This window comes from Oncorhynchus nerka, linkage group LG1, assembly GCF_034236695.1.
Source record: "Oncorhynchus nerka isolate Pitt River linkage group LG1, Oner_Uvic_2.0, whole genome shotgun sequence".
Lineage (NCBI taxonomy): Eukaryota > Metazoa > Chordata > Actinopteri > Salmoniformes > Salmonidae > Oncorhynchus > Oncorhynchus nerka.
The window spans coordinates 41,195,354-41,210,410 of NC_088396.1; the positions used below are offsets into that span (position 1 = coordinate 41,195,354).

The 15,057-nt window shown below is 46.8% G+C and overlaps 1 protein-coding gene across 1 annotated transcript in view; it reads right to left on the reverse strand.

Moving 5' to 3' along the window:
- Positions 1 to 887: 887 nt before the first annotated feature.
- The window catches only part of kcnh3 (potassium voltage-gated channel, subfamily H (eag-related), member 3), a 98,451-nt gene continuing 84,281 nt past the window's right edge, over positions 888 to 15,057 (reverse strand). Inside the window, 4 exon segments of the mRNA XM_065017083.1 lie at positions 888 to 4,049; positions 8,369 to 8,438; positions 9,423 to 9,488; positions 9,490 to 9,677. Of these exon segments, the coding sequence (XP_064873155.1) occupies positions 3,105 to 4,049; positions 8,369 to 8,438; positions 9,423 to 9,488; positions 9,490 to 9,677 (1,269 nt within the window). The 3' untranslated portion in view covers positions 888 to 3,104.

A 15,057-nucleotide genomic window follows, 5' to 3' on the forward strand; every position in this document is an offset into this window, starting at 1 on the left:
CGGCCTGTAGAGGGTCACTATAGTGTCGGTGGGTGACTCTGAACCGGCCTGTAGAGGGTCACTATAGTGTCAGTGGGTGACTCTGAACCGGCCTGTAGAGGGTCACTATAGTGTCAGTGACTCTGAACCGGCCTGTAGAGGGTCACTATAGTGTCAGTGGGTGACTCTGAACCGGCCCGTAGAGGGTCACTATATTGTCAGTGAATCTGAACCGGCCCGTAGAGGGTCACTATAGTGTCAGTAGGTGACTCTGAACCGGCCTGTAGAGTGTCACTATAGTGTCAGTGACTCTGAACCGGCCTGTAGAGGGTCACTATAGTGTCAGTAGGTGACTCTGAACCGGCCCGTAGAGGGTCACTATAGTGTCAGTGGGTGACTCTGAACCGGCCCGTAGAGGGTCACTATAGTGTCAGTGGGTGACTCTGACACTCTCTAGTCTGTTACCTTTCAGGAGGCTCTAAGATGGATCCATAACAGGATAAAATGTTAAATGTTCTTTACTTTTAGCCGTTTGGTTTGTTCCCCTCAGAATCGTCTAAACTTTTCCTCTCCCTGACATTTCAAACCTTACTGAAGCTCTGATAGAATGAATCTTACCATTTTGAAATATATGCAGACCTGAAAGATGGACTTGGTCAGTGAGTACTGTTTTTTTTTGTCCTCGGACAAGGTGGAGGTACAGCAAAGTTGTTTATCAATGTGGGGCAGGTGAAAAACGAGTCCCAGGTGTGACAACTGAACGTGTAAATCAGTTGGAGGTTCACTGGTTACAAGGGTATTACCCCTGGTTGATTAAATCAACTTGGAACTGGGATGTGAAACCACTTAACATCACATCACAGACAAAGAGTCGGGTACGAAACATTACAGAAGCCTGGATCTTATAAAACAACACTTTGTTTATTGTTGTATCGTGTTTCTGGTTAAGTTGGTAAGAGTTAATAAAATACATCTTAAGCCTGTCCAAACCTCTGGCAGCACAGTAAGCCCACCCCCCTCTCCCCTCGTTCTGAAACAAGCACATTCCTCATGCAGTTAGCTGTGACAAGCATTAACATCTTGACCCCGGACCTGCACCCTTTGTCTGCCACTCCTCCAACACATCTCCACGCATCCTCAGCCTCATCCTCAGTCTCATCCTCAGCCTCATCCTCAGCCCGTTACAGAAAATAGAAACAAGTATCTCAATCTGACTGTGCCCCGCAAAAACAACTCTAGTGCACCTAGTACACAGAGCACCAGACAATGCTAATACAATTAGTCCTCTGACCACTTCAGCAATGTCTGAGCATTGTGTCTTTGTAGGATAAACCTGTGTCATCCAGAGGTTGACACTTAAACATGGGATGCAGATGATGCTGCGGACATGGCAGGTGTGTGTGTGCGTGTCCATGCGTGCGTGTGTGTGTGCGCGTGCTTCAGTGGAGGCTGCTGAGGCGAGGACGGCTCATAATAATGGTTTGAATTGAGTTTAATGGATGGAATGGAGTGAATGGAACGGTATAAAATGTGTTTGATTCCATTTATGCCATTCCAGCCATTATTAGCCATCCTCCCCTCAGCAGCCTCCACTGGTGTGCTTGTGTTGGTGCGTGTGGGCTTTGATATGACGCTGAGATGTCTCTGGTTGAACTAGCGATGGATGAAAAAAGGCCAGAACACCCGAATCCAACAGGAGAGTTTAACACACATTCTACATAAAATAAATGACTTTCAAAATAAAAGTGAGGCGTTCGTAATGGTCAACGGTAAATCACAACATAATCACCAGGTGTGGATGATATGATGTATACAACTAGCAGTGTGTGTGTTCCAAGGAGAAGGCACGAATGGCTGGATGCCTAAAGCTGGAGTTGATGGGAACTCATTCACTGTACAGTCTGGTTGTCACTCATAGACTTACTGTATATTCCACTCACCCACCCGTATGCATGGCTTCTTAAACCTAAACCTTGCCTCTGTGGCACACCAGCTCCCTCCCTTCTACCTCCAGACCTACTGTATATTCCACTCACCCACCCGTATGCATGGCTTCTTAAACCTAAACCTGGCCTCTGTGGCACACCGGCTCCCTCCCTTCTACCTCCAGACCTACTGTATATTCCACTCACCCACCCGTATGCATGGCTTCTTAAACCTAAACCTGGCCTCTGTGGCACACCAGCTCCCTCCCTTCTACCTCCAGACCTACTGTATATTCCACTCACCCACCCGTATGCATGGCTTCTTAAACCTAAACCTGGCCTCTGTGGCACACCGGCTCCCTCCCTTCTACCTCCAGACCTACTGTATATTCCACTCACCCACCCGTATGCATGGCTTCTTAAACCTAAACCTGGCCTCTGTGGCACACCGGCTCCCTCCCTTCTACCTCCAGACCTACTGCGGTGTTGTCTTCATGTTTTGGTTGGTTCCATGTGTTTTGTAAGCTCACTGATTGTCTTGTGTTGAATATGGCCACTTGTTGGAGGGACTGAACTGATTGTGTGTGTAGGCTGGATTGAGACTTATAGGATGTCACATAATGTAAGACCACAGTGCAAGTGTGTGTGTTCTTTGTGGAGATGTATGTAACAAATCACCCCCATATAACAAGTAGCAGAGAAACTCTGAAGAAACATTAAGTTGAAGTTAAATGAACTCCTCATTTGAAGTCAGCCGTGGTTGATATTCAAGCAATAGATGTTAGTATAATTTTGAAACCACACAACAGAGGTTGAACTAGAGTTTACATTCCCAGTCCTATGTACTGTCTGTGATGTCATGAAGGGGTGGTTGGTTGGGGACATTTGGCCAGAAGAGGAGTAGGGATGCACATTTCACTTATGACATCATGAAGTCCATAGACGGAGGAGGATGTGTTGCTTTAACATGACCAGAGTGCCTGATCAGAGTACTGTTAGAACTGGTGTCTTGCTACTGTCCTGGTGGGGTATTTTTCAGTGATGCTATTGGTTTCCACCTATAGTCATTTTGATCTCTGTCTGTCTGCCTGTCTGTCTCACAGGTTCAATGTTGGATTCTGGACGAGCGGGCTACGTACTCTCCTCTCTTCTCTTCAGTCTGTTTCTGCTGTTTCTACTTGCATGTCATCTACCTCTCTGTCACAGAGCTGGCCCTTCCTCGTCCATGTAGCTGATGTGCTCCATCATCTGGGAGCGTCCCCCCCCCCCCTCTCCTCCCCTCTCCTGCATCTCCAGCGCCAGGTGTCCTGCCTCCAGCCTGGTGCCCCCCTGCGTCTCCCCCCTCAGAGAGTCCAGGGAGAACGGGCCCAGGGAGAGGGTCGAGGGGTAAGGAGAGGGGAGGGGAGGGATGAGGGGAGTGGAGTAGGAAGAGGGGAAGACCAACTTCAGCTTATGGTCTCCAGGTGAGGAGCTGAGTGACGGAGGAGCGGAGCAATGGGAGGAAGGCGGGGGCGTGTTGTCCTGGGAGGGGGGCGGGGGGAGCAGGCCCCTGCTGTGGCTACCAGATCGTGAGTGATGGGGACCCTGGCAGGGAGAGCAGGAGGGGGAGGAGGAGAGGGACAAGGAGAAAGAGAGGGAGGGGGACATGGTGCCAGAGGCTAGGGTACATCTGTCCTGGGCAGAGGGAAGGAAACTGTTGCTAGAGGTGGTGTGGTTGGAGAGGTGGGGTGACCCCCTCATGTCTTCTGTCCCAGGGGAAGGGGGGTTGGAGTGGGGTAAGTCCTTAGAACTTCTCTCTGGGGAGATTGGAGACTGGGTCTGGGCTGGAGGCCTCTGTGGAGGGGGGGTTGGGAGGAGGCAACTTGGCAAGCCCACTTTCCCCGTGTCAGCACTGTCCATGTCCAATAGTGAGCAGGACTGCGTTCGTTGGGGGTGGGGCGACGGGGAGCAGGGCGGGGCTGGAGGTGGGACCACCAGAGGTGTGTTGGAGGACGGTTTGTTGGCACTGCTGGGGGGTGGAGTCAGGTTGGGCGTAATGGCTGTCAGGATTGGCTGAGGCGCCACAAGGAGGAGGGGCCGGAGCAGGCGGGTCATTTCCTTTAGCTCCTGGCTGAGATGAGAGACTTGCTGGGAGAGAGTGCTCATCTGTGGACAAGACGGACAGACACTTGAGAGTTAGGTGTTTTACGTGTTATGTTACTGTGTGTTTATGTTGTAAGATTCATATGGATTCTAGGATACCTAACTACAACCTCTCACCTCGTCACTCAGCTTAGAAACACTCTGCTTGATATCTGACTGCTCCAGGATCCCTACACACACACACACACACACACACACACACAGAGATGTAAGTTCCTTGTTAAAATATGTGTTGGATAGTGAGAGCAGCAACAGACTAGTGGGGAGAAGATTGTATTTGTATTTATTATGGATCCCCATTAGTTCCTGCCAAGGCAGCAGCTACTCTTCTTGTAGTCCAGCTAAACTAAGGCATTCATTCACAACATAACAAGTGTGTGCCCTCAGGCCCCTACTCTATTACCACATTACTACAACACAAAATCCATTTGTACATGTGTATGTTATCATGCGTCTGTGCCTGTTTGTGTTGCTTCACAGTCCTCCACTGTTCCAGTATTTTTATCTGTTTTTAAATCAAATTCTACTGCTTGCATGAGTTACTTGATATGGAATAGAGTTCCATGTAGTCATGGCTCTATGTCGTACTGTGCGCCTCCCATAGTCTGTTCTGGACTTGGAGACTGTGACGAGACCTCTGGTGACATTTTTTTAACATTTATTTTTATTTAACCTTTATTTAACTAGGCAAGTCAGTTAAGAACACATTCTTATTTTCAATGACAGCCTAGTAACAGTGGGTTAACTGCCTGTTCAGGGGCAGAACGACAGATTTGTACCTTGTCAGCTCGGGGGTTTGAACTTGCAACCTTCCGGTTACTAGTCCAACGCTCTAACCACTACGCTACCCCGCCCCCGTCTTGTAGGGTATGCATGGGTGTCTGAGCTGTGTGCCAGTAGTTCAAACAGACAGCTTGGTGCATTCAACATGTCAATATCTCTCACAAATACAAGTAGTGGTGAAGTCAATCTCTCCTCCACTTTGAGCCCGGAGAGATTGACATGCATATTATTGTTAGCTCTCTGTACATACAAGGGCCAGCCGTGCTGCCCTGTTCTCAGCCAATTGCAATTTTCTAAGTTCCTCTTTGTGGCACATGACCACACGACTGAACTGTGGTCCATGTTCGACAAAACTAGTGCTGTTAAGAAGGTAGAGCAGCACTTTATTATGGACAGACTTCTCCCGATCCTAGCTACTGTTGTATCAATATGTTTTGACCATGACACTAAACAATAGTTTACAGGGTTACTCCAAGTTTAACATGATAGTTTACAGGGTTACTCCAAGCAATTTAGTCCCCTCAACTTGCTCAATTACCACATGACTAATTTCAAGATTTAGTTGAGGTTCAGGGTTTAGTGAATGATTTATCCCAAATACAATGCTTTTAGTTTTTGAAATATTTAGGACTAACTTATTCCTTGCCACCCACTCTGAAACTAACTGCAGCTCTAACTGTTGCAGTCATTTAAGTCGCTGTTGTAGCTGACATGTATAGTGTTGAGTCATCTGCATACATTTGACGTTGGAAGTTTACATACACCTTAGTCAAAGACATTTAAACTCAGTTTTTCACAATTCCTGGCATTTAATCCTAATAAAAATTACCCTGTTTTAGGTCAATTAGGATCGCCACTTTATTTTAAGAATGTGAAATGTCAGAATAATAGTAGAGAGATTTATTTCAGCTTTTATTTCTTTCATCACATTCCCATTGGGTCAGAAGTTTACATACACTCAATTAGTATTCGGTAGCATTGCCTTTATTTTGTTTAACTTGGGTCAAACGTTTCAGGTAGCCTTGCTCAAGCTTCCCACAATAAATTGGGTGAATTTTGGCCCATTCCTCCTGACAGAGCTGGTGTAACTGAGTCAGGTTTGTAGGCCTCCTTGCTCGCACAATCTTTTTCAGTTCTACCCACAAAGTTTCTATAGGATTGAGGTCAGGGCTTTGTGATGGCCACTCCAATACCTTGACTTTGTTGTCCTTAAGCCATTTTGCCACAACTTTGGAAGTATGCTTGGGGTCATTGTCCATTTGGAAGTCCCATTTGCGACCAAGCTTTAACTTCCTGACTGATGTCTTGAGATGTTGCTTCAATATATCCACATCATTTTCCTGCCTCATGATGTCATTTATTTTGTGAAGTGCACCAGTCCCTCCTGCAGCAAAGCACCCCCACGACATGATGCTGCCACCCCCGTGCTTCACGTTTGGGATGGTGTTCTTCGGCTTGCAAGCATCCCCCTTTTTCCTCCAAACATAACGATGGTCATTATGGCCAAATAGTTCTATTTTTGTTTCATCAGACCAGAGGACATTTCTCCAAAAAGTATGATGTTTGTCCCCATGTGCAGTTGCTTTTTTATGGTGGTTTTGGAGCAGTTGCTTCTTCCTTGCTGAGTGGCCTTTCAGGTTTTGTCGATATAGAACTTGTTTTACTGTGAATATAGATACTTTTGTACCTGTTTCCTCCAGCATCTTCACAAGGTCCTTTGCTGTTGTTCTGAGATTGATTTGCACTTTTCGCACCAAAGTACGTTCATCTCTAGGAGACAGAATGAGTCTCCTTCCTGAGCGGTATGATGGCTGCATGGTCCCATGGTGTTTATACTTGCGTACTATTGTTTGTACAGATGATCATGGTACCTTGAGGCATTTGGAAATTGCTCCCAAGGATGAACCAGACTTGTGGAGGTCTACAATAGTTTTTCTGAGGTCTTGGCCGATTTATTTTGATTTACCCATGATGTCAAGCAAAGAGGCACTGAGTTTGAAGGTAGGCCTTGAAATACATCCATAGGTACACCTCCAATTGGCTCAAATGATGTCAATCAGAAGCTTCTAAAGCCACAACAACATTTTCTGGAATTTTCTAAGCTGTTTAAAGGCACTGTCAACTTAGTGTATGTAAACTTCTGACCCACTGAAATTGTGATTCAGTGAATTATAAGTGAAATAATCTGTCTGTAAACAATTGTTGGAAAAATTACTTGTGTCATGCACAAAGTAGATGTCCTAAATGACTTGCCAAAACTATAGTTTGTTAACAAGAATTTTGTGGAGTGGTTGAAAAACGATTTTTAATGACGCCAACCTAAGTGTATGTAAACTTCTGACTTCAACTGTACATAGACACACTGGCTATGCTCAAAGCAAGTGGTATGTCGTTAGTAAAGATTGAAAAAAGTAAGGGGCCTAGACAGCTGCCCTGGGGAATTCCTGATTCTACCTGGATTTTGTTTGAGCGGCTTCCATTAAAGAACACCCTATGTTCTGTTAGACAGGTAACTCTTTATCCACAATATAGCAGGGGGTGTAAAGCCATAACACAAGTTTTTCCAGCAACCGACTGATCGATAATGTCAAAAGCCGCACCAAAGTCTAACAAAACAGCCCCCACAATCTTTTTTAGCATCAATTTCTCTCAGCCAATCATCAGTCATTTGTGTAAGTGATGTGCTTGTTGAATGTCCTTCCCTATAAGCATGCTGAAAGTTTGTTGTCAATTTGTTTAATGTAAAATAGCATTGTATCTGGTCAAATACCATTTTATCCCAAAAGTTTACAAAGGGTTATTAACAGGCTATTTGAGCCAGTAAAAAGGGCTTTACTATCCTTAGGTAGGGGAATAACTTTTGCTCCCTCCAGGCCTGAGGGCACACACTTTCTAGTAGGCTTGTCATTGTTGATAGACAACCATTTTTTTTCACCTCTTCCACACTTACTTTACGGAATTCAAAATTACAATGCTTGTCTTTCTTAATTTGGTCAGATATACTTGGATGTGTAGTGTCAGCGTTTGTTGCTGGCATGTCATGCCTAAGTTTGCTAATCTTGCCAATGAAAAAAATCAATAAAGTAGTTGTCAATATCAGTGGGTTTTGTAATGAATGAGGCATCTGATTCAATGAATGATGGAGCAGAGTTTTCCTTTTTTGCCAACATTTCATTTAAAGGTGCTCCAAAGCTTTTTACTATCATTCCTTATGTCATTTGTCTTTGTTTCATAGAGTAGTTTCTTCTTCTTTTGATTCAGTTTAGTCACATGATTTCTCAATTTGCAGTATGTATTGCCATTTATTTTGCCTCATCCCTCTCAACCACACCGTTTTTCAATTCCTCTTCACTCATGTTCTTAATGGTTGCATGCTTATTTGTAACTGGGATACGCAATTTCATAAATGTGTCAAGTGCAGCGTCTGGTTGCTCCTCATTACACATCACGGACCAACAAATATTCTTTACATCAACAACATAGGAATCGCTACAAAACTTTGTATTACCTAGTCCTGGGGATGGTTGACCACTGTGTACCAGCCTGGAGCTAAACTCAAACTTCTGGGAGGAGTTCCCACTGCTCTCTGTCTCAATACCATCCACAAACCTAGAAAGAGAGAGAGAGGGAGAGATGAATAAAGATGAATAAACAAGTTGAGCTCTCTCCCATTTCCTTTTCTCCTCCTCTCTACTCTACCCGTTCCACCAATTCAGTGCCTTTTGAGTGTAACTCGCAACAACAAAAAAAACTTGATTTTAACATTCTATCATAAAGAACACATTTTCAACTTCATAAAAAATGGAATTTCCCATCTCGAGATGTTAAATAAAAACAATACTATATTAAGTGCAGGGTTGACCGTATCAGTGTTGACTGTAACATGGTTGACGATTTAACCTTAAATCAGCCATAAATCCTCTTGTTACAGAGGGAATAGAAGCTTGTTATGTGGAACAGGGAGTGTAAATTGACTGCAAGCTTCACCCCAAAAATGTAATTGCTAAAACATTTCTAGCCTGTCTATTTATGAGTAATGGCGTTGACGTGTTATACTCCGTCGAGCTCAGTTTTCCACAAATCACCTGCTTGTACACTATGATTTGACTATTAGATCTTCCATTTTTATTTTGAGAAAAAAAAGGAATAGTTTCACCATATTAAACCGAGTTCAGTTCATGTAACAGGGTTGACCTTAAAATGAGGGACAGACATTAATCACATGAAATAAATCATCTTCAGACTTTGACTTTGTCAAAGCAACAGACTAACTAGGACTTTACAATGATGTTGGAGATCTTTTTTGATGAAGTGGGTTGAAATCATCCTAGAAGTGAAACAGGGTTGACGGAGGGACATGACAAAATGCAGAATTTTAGCACTTTAGCAAAGCCTTCATTCACAAAACAAATCTGATTTGATTGTATTCTCCATGTGGTCTATATTAAAGGGCACTTCATTTAATATAACAGGATTTTAAAATTCAATATTGGTGAAAAATGTATATTTACGTGGAACGACCCATTGGTTGCAAAACGTTGTGTGCGTGATTTGTGTGTGTGTGTAGAATGACTGAGTCTGCGTTTTCCCGACCTTGGACTAAGCTCCAGTGGCGCACTGCTGAAGCTGACCACAGGTATCTGCAGAGTGGGGGGGCGGGTGTGTTCTGAGGGGGCGGAAGGGTCGAGGGTGCAGCAGGGGCGAACGCAGGGGCGAGTTGAGAACCCTGGTCAGACGTCGAGGTGAACGAGGGGCACGCGACACAGAGCTCTGCTCTTCATCACCCTCCTCATCTTCCTTAATGGAAGACAGCTTCTTCACCAAACTTCCATTACTCTCCCAGTCCACCTGTGGAGAGATAAATGGGGAGAGAGAGAGCAAGAGAGAGAGAGGGAATGGGAGGGGGAGAGCAACCGGAAGGGAGGGAGGGAGGGGAGAGAGAGAGAGAGAGAGAGAGGGAATGGGAGGGGAGAGCAACCAGAAGGAGGGAGGGGAGAGAGAGACGTGATAAAGGTACATTCAACTATACGAAAGCATCAGATAGGTGTAAACTATATAATATCTAATTCCTTCAGCTTTTTCTCCAGAGTTAGGCTTTATGAATAGGCTTTAGGAAAAGGGGAAGGGGCTAGATGTGTTTTTTCAAACCAGGCTAGAGGCAAGGTTGAGTGGGGAATGATAATGATCCACAACACAAGAAGACCACAGTAGCCTAGAGTAGGTGCAGTAACACCACAGTACCAGTGGGAGGTAGACTTGTACCATCTAGTCCCAGCTTCTCTCTATGAGTTTGATATCCATTCCTCACACACACACTTCCATCCATCCCTGCCCCAACCCCTCTCATCCATCCCTGCCCCCACCCCTCTCATCCATCCCTGCCCCTACCCCTCTCATCCATCCCTGCCCCTACCCCTCTCATCCATCCCTGCCCCACCCCTCTCATCCATCCCTGCCCCCACCCCTCTCATCCATCCCTGCCCCCACCCCTCTCATCCATCCCTGCCCCCACCCCTCTCATCCCCTCTCATCCATGCCTGCCCCCACCCCTCTCATCCATGCCTGCCCCCACCCCTCTCATCCATCCCTGCCCCTACCCCTCTCATCCATCCCTTCCCCTACCCCTCTCATCCATCCCTGCCCCTACCCTCCCTCATCCATCCCTGCCCCTACCCCTCTCATCCATCCCTGCCCCCACCCCTCTCATCCATCCCTGCCCCCACCCCTCTCATCCATGCCTGCCCCTACCCCTCTCATACAGCCCTCCACTACCATCCTCACCCAGCCCTCCCTACTCCTCTCACCCAGCCCTCCCCTACCCCTCTCACCCAGCCCTCCCCTACCCCTCTCACCCATCCCTCCCCTACTCCCCTCACCCTCCCCTCCCCTCCCCTCTCACCCAGCCCTCCCCTACCCCTCTCACCCAGCCCTCCCCTACCCCTCTCACCCATCCCTCCCCTACCCCTCTCACCCAGCCCTCCCCTACCCCTCTCACCCTGCCCTCCCCTACCCCTCTCACCCTGCCCTCCCCTACCCCTCTCACCCTGCCCTCCCCTACCCCTCTCACCCAGCCCTCCCCTACCCCTCTCACCCAACTTCAAATGAATAATACAACAATGTCCTCCGAGACAAACATGACTTCTTAAAAGCCGAAGAGCCAAACAAAGCAGGAATTAGTGGGCTATGAGATTACATGAGAAGGCGTTGTGTTGAAAGGACAAGCTAAATCTACTGGTCTTAGACCACAGGGAACACCTGCTACAACACATTACTAGAGGGGGGAGGGGAGGGAGGGGGAGGCTGTGTTTAATTGTTCTGACCTTACAGATGCCAGGTGGTGCCAGCCGTGTGTGTGTGTGTGAAGGTATATCTCATCCACTATCTAAACAGAGAGTTTGTACCTGAATCCATAACACATTTCCATAGGCCTCTTCAGTAAATGAGATAATGAAACCATAACACATGTCCATAGGCCTCTTCAGTAAATGAGATAATGAAACCATAACACATGTCCATAGGCCTCTTCAGTAAATGAGATAATGAAACCATAACACATGTCCATAGGCCTCTTCAGTAAATGAGATAATGAATCCATAACACATGTCCATAGGCCTCTTCAGTAAATGAGATAATGAAACCATAACACATGTCCATAGGCCTCTTCAGTAAATGAGATAATGAAACCATAACACATGTCCATAGGCCTCTTCAGTAAATGTGATATTTCACCATGTGGACAAGCCCAGACCCCTTTCTCTCTCTTCTGTTTTCTACTCTTCTCTCTGCTTTCACTTTGATCAAAGACTCTTATTGTTTTATTAATTTAACCTTTATTTAACCAGGGGAAACCCATTGATCAACATGACACAAACCATTTACAATTTCACATTACAACAAATTAAATTCAAAAGCGACTGATAAAATTACAAATCAATCACAACATAAATCAAAACAAGTGCAGTTATCTTACCACATTCCTCATCAAAGTCCTGAACTGGCTATTTCTCTCTCTCACTCTGTCTCTCTCAATTGAATTCAAGCGGCTTTATTCTCTCTCAATTGAATTCAAGGGGCTTTATTCTCTCTCAATTGAATTCAAGGGGCTTTATTCTCTCTCAATTGAATTCAAGGGGCTTTATTCTCTCTCAATTGAATTCAAGGGGCTTTATTCTCTCTCAATTCAAATCAAGGGGCTTTATTCTCTCTCAATTCAATTCAAGGGGCTTTATTCTCTCTCAATTCAATTCAAGGGGCTTTATTCTCTCTCAATTGAATTCAAGGGGCTTTATTCTCTCTCAATTGAATTCAAGGGGCTTTATTCTCTCTCAATTCAAATCAAGGGGCTTTATTCTCTCTCAATTCAAATCAAGGGGATTTATTCTCTCTAAATTCAATTCAAGGGGCTATATTGGCATAGGAAACATGTTTACATTGCCAAAGCAAGTGAAATGGATGAACAAAAGTGAAATAAACAGTCAATATTACACTCACACAAGTTCCAAAATAATAGAGACATTTGCAAATTACAGAAGTACAGAAGGGAAAATAAATAAACATAAATACGGGTTGTATTTACATTTACATTTTTACATTTAAGTCATTTAGCAGACGCTCTTATCCAGAGCGACTTACAAATTGGTGCGTTCACCTTAAGACATCCAGTGGAACAGCCACTTTACAATAGTGCATCTAAATCTTTTAAGAGGGGGTGAGAAGGATTACTTTATCCTATCCTAGGTATTCCTTAAAGAGGTGGGGTTTCAGGTGTCTCTGGAAGGTGGTGATTGACTCCGCTGTCCTGGCGTCGTGAGGGAGTTTGTTCCACCATTGGGGGGCCAGAGCAGCGAACAGTTTTGACTGGGCTGTGCGGGAACTGTACTTCCTCAGTGGTAGGGAGGCGAGCAGGCCAGAGGTGGATGAACGCAGTGCCCTTGTTTGGGTGTAGGGCCTGATCAGAGCCTGGAGGTACTGAGGTGCCGTTCCCCTCACAGCTCCGTAGGCAAGCACCATGGTCTTGTAGCGGATGCGAGCTTCAACTGGAAGCCAGTGGAGAGAGCGGAGGAGCGGGGTGACGTGAGAGAACTTGGGAAGGTTGAACACCAGACGGGCTGCGGCGTTCTGGATGAGTTGTAGGGGTTTAATGGCACAGGCAGGGAGCCCAGCCAACAGCGAGTTGCAGTAATCCAGACGGGAGATGACAAGTGCCTGGATTAGGACCTGCGCCGCTTCCTGTGTGAGGCAGGGTCGTACTCTGCGGATGTTGTAGAGCATGAACCTACAGGAACGGGCCACCGCCTTGATGTTAGTTGAGAACGACAGGGTGTTGTCCAGGATCACGCCAAGGTTCTTAGCGCTCTGGGAGGAGGACACAATGGAGTTGTCAACCGTGATGGCGAGATCATGGAACGGGCAGTCCTTCCCGGGAGGAAGAGCAGCTCCGTCTTGCCGAGGTTCAGCTTGAGGTGGTGATCCGTCATCCACACTGATATGTCTGCCAGACATGCAGAGATGCGATTCGCCACCTGGTCATCAGAAGGGGGAAAGGAGAAGATTAATTGTGTGTCGTCTGCATAGCAATGATAGGAGAGACCATGTGAGGTTATGACAGAGCCAAGTGACTTGGTGTATAGCGAGAATAGGAGAGGGCCTAGAACAGAGCCCTGGGGGACGCCAGTGGTGAGAGCGCGTGCTGAGGAGACAGATTCTCGCCACGCCACCTGGTAGGAGCGACCTGTCAGGTAGGACGCAATCCAAGCGTGGGCCGCGCCGGAGATACCCAACTCGGAGAGGGTGGAGAGGAGGATCTGATGGTTCACAGTATCGAAGGCAGCCGATAGGTCTAGAAGGATGAGAGCAGAGGAGAGAGAGTTAGCTTTAGCAGTGCGGAGCGCCTCCGTGATACAGAGAAGAGCAGTCTCAGTTGAATGACTATTCTTGAAACCTGACTGATTTGGATCAAGAAGGTCATTCTGAGAGAGATAGCGGGAGAGCTGGCCAAGGACGGCACGTTCAAGAGTTTTGGAGTGTAGGTTTTTTCAGAAGGGGTGCAACTCTCGCTCTCTTGAAGACGGAAGGGACGTAGCCAGTGGTCAGGGATGAGTTGATGAGCGAGGTGAGGTAAGGGAGAAGGTCTCCGGAAATGGTCTGGAGAAGAGAGGAGGGGATAGGGTCAAGCGGGCAGGTTGTTGGGCGGCCGGCCGTCACAAGACGCGAGATTTCATCTGGAGAGAGAGGGGAGAAAGAGGTCAGAGCACATGGTAGGGCAGTGTGAGCAGAACCAGCGGTGTCGTTTGACTTAGCAAACGAGGATCGGATGTCGTCGACCTTCTTTTCAAAATGGTTGACGAAGTCATCTGCAGAGAGGGAGGAGGGGGAGGAGGATTCAGGAGGGAGGAGAAGGTGGCAAAGAGCTTCCTAGGGTTAGAGGCAGATGCTTGGAATTTAGAGTGGTAGAAAGTGGCTTTAGCAGCAGAGACAGAAGAGGAAAATGTAGAGAGGAGGGAGTGAAAGGATGCCAGGTCCGCAGGGAGGCGAGATTTCCTCCATTTCCGCTCGGCTGCCCGGAGCCCTGTTCTGTGAGCTCGCAATGAGTCGTCGAGCCACGGAGCGGGAGGGGAGGACCGAGCCGGCCTGGAGGATAGGGGACATAGAGAGTCAAAGGATGCAGAAAGGGAGGAGAGGAGGGTTGAGGAGGCAGAATCAGGAGATAGGTTGGAGAAGGTTTGAGCAGAGGGAAGAGATGATAGGATGGAAGAGGAGAGAGTAGCGGGGGAGAGAGAGCGAAGGTTGGGACGGCGCGATGCCATCCGAGTAGGGGCAGTGTGGGAAGTGTTGGATGAGAGCGAGAAGGAAAAGGATACAAGGTAGTGGTCGGAGACTTGGAGGGGAGTTGCAGTGAGGTTAGTGGAAGAACAGCATCTAGTAAAGATGAGGTCGAGCGTATTGCCTGCCTTGTGAGTAGGGGGGGAAGGTGAGAGGGTGAGGTCAAAAGAGGAGAGGAGTGGAAAGAAGGAGGCAGAGAGGAATGAGTCAAAGGTAGACGTGGGGAGGTTAAAGTCGCTCAGAACTGTGAGAGGTGAGCCGTCCTCAGGAAAGGAGCTTATCAAGGCATCAAGCTCATTGATGAACTCTCCGAGGGAACCTGGAGGGCGATAAATGATAAGGATGTTAAGCTTGAAAGGGCTGGTAACTGTGACAGCATGGAATTCAAAGGAGGCGATAGACAGAT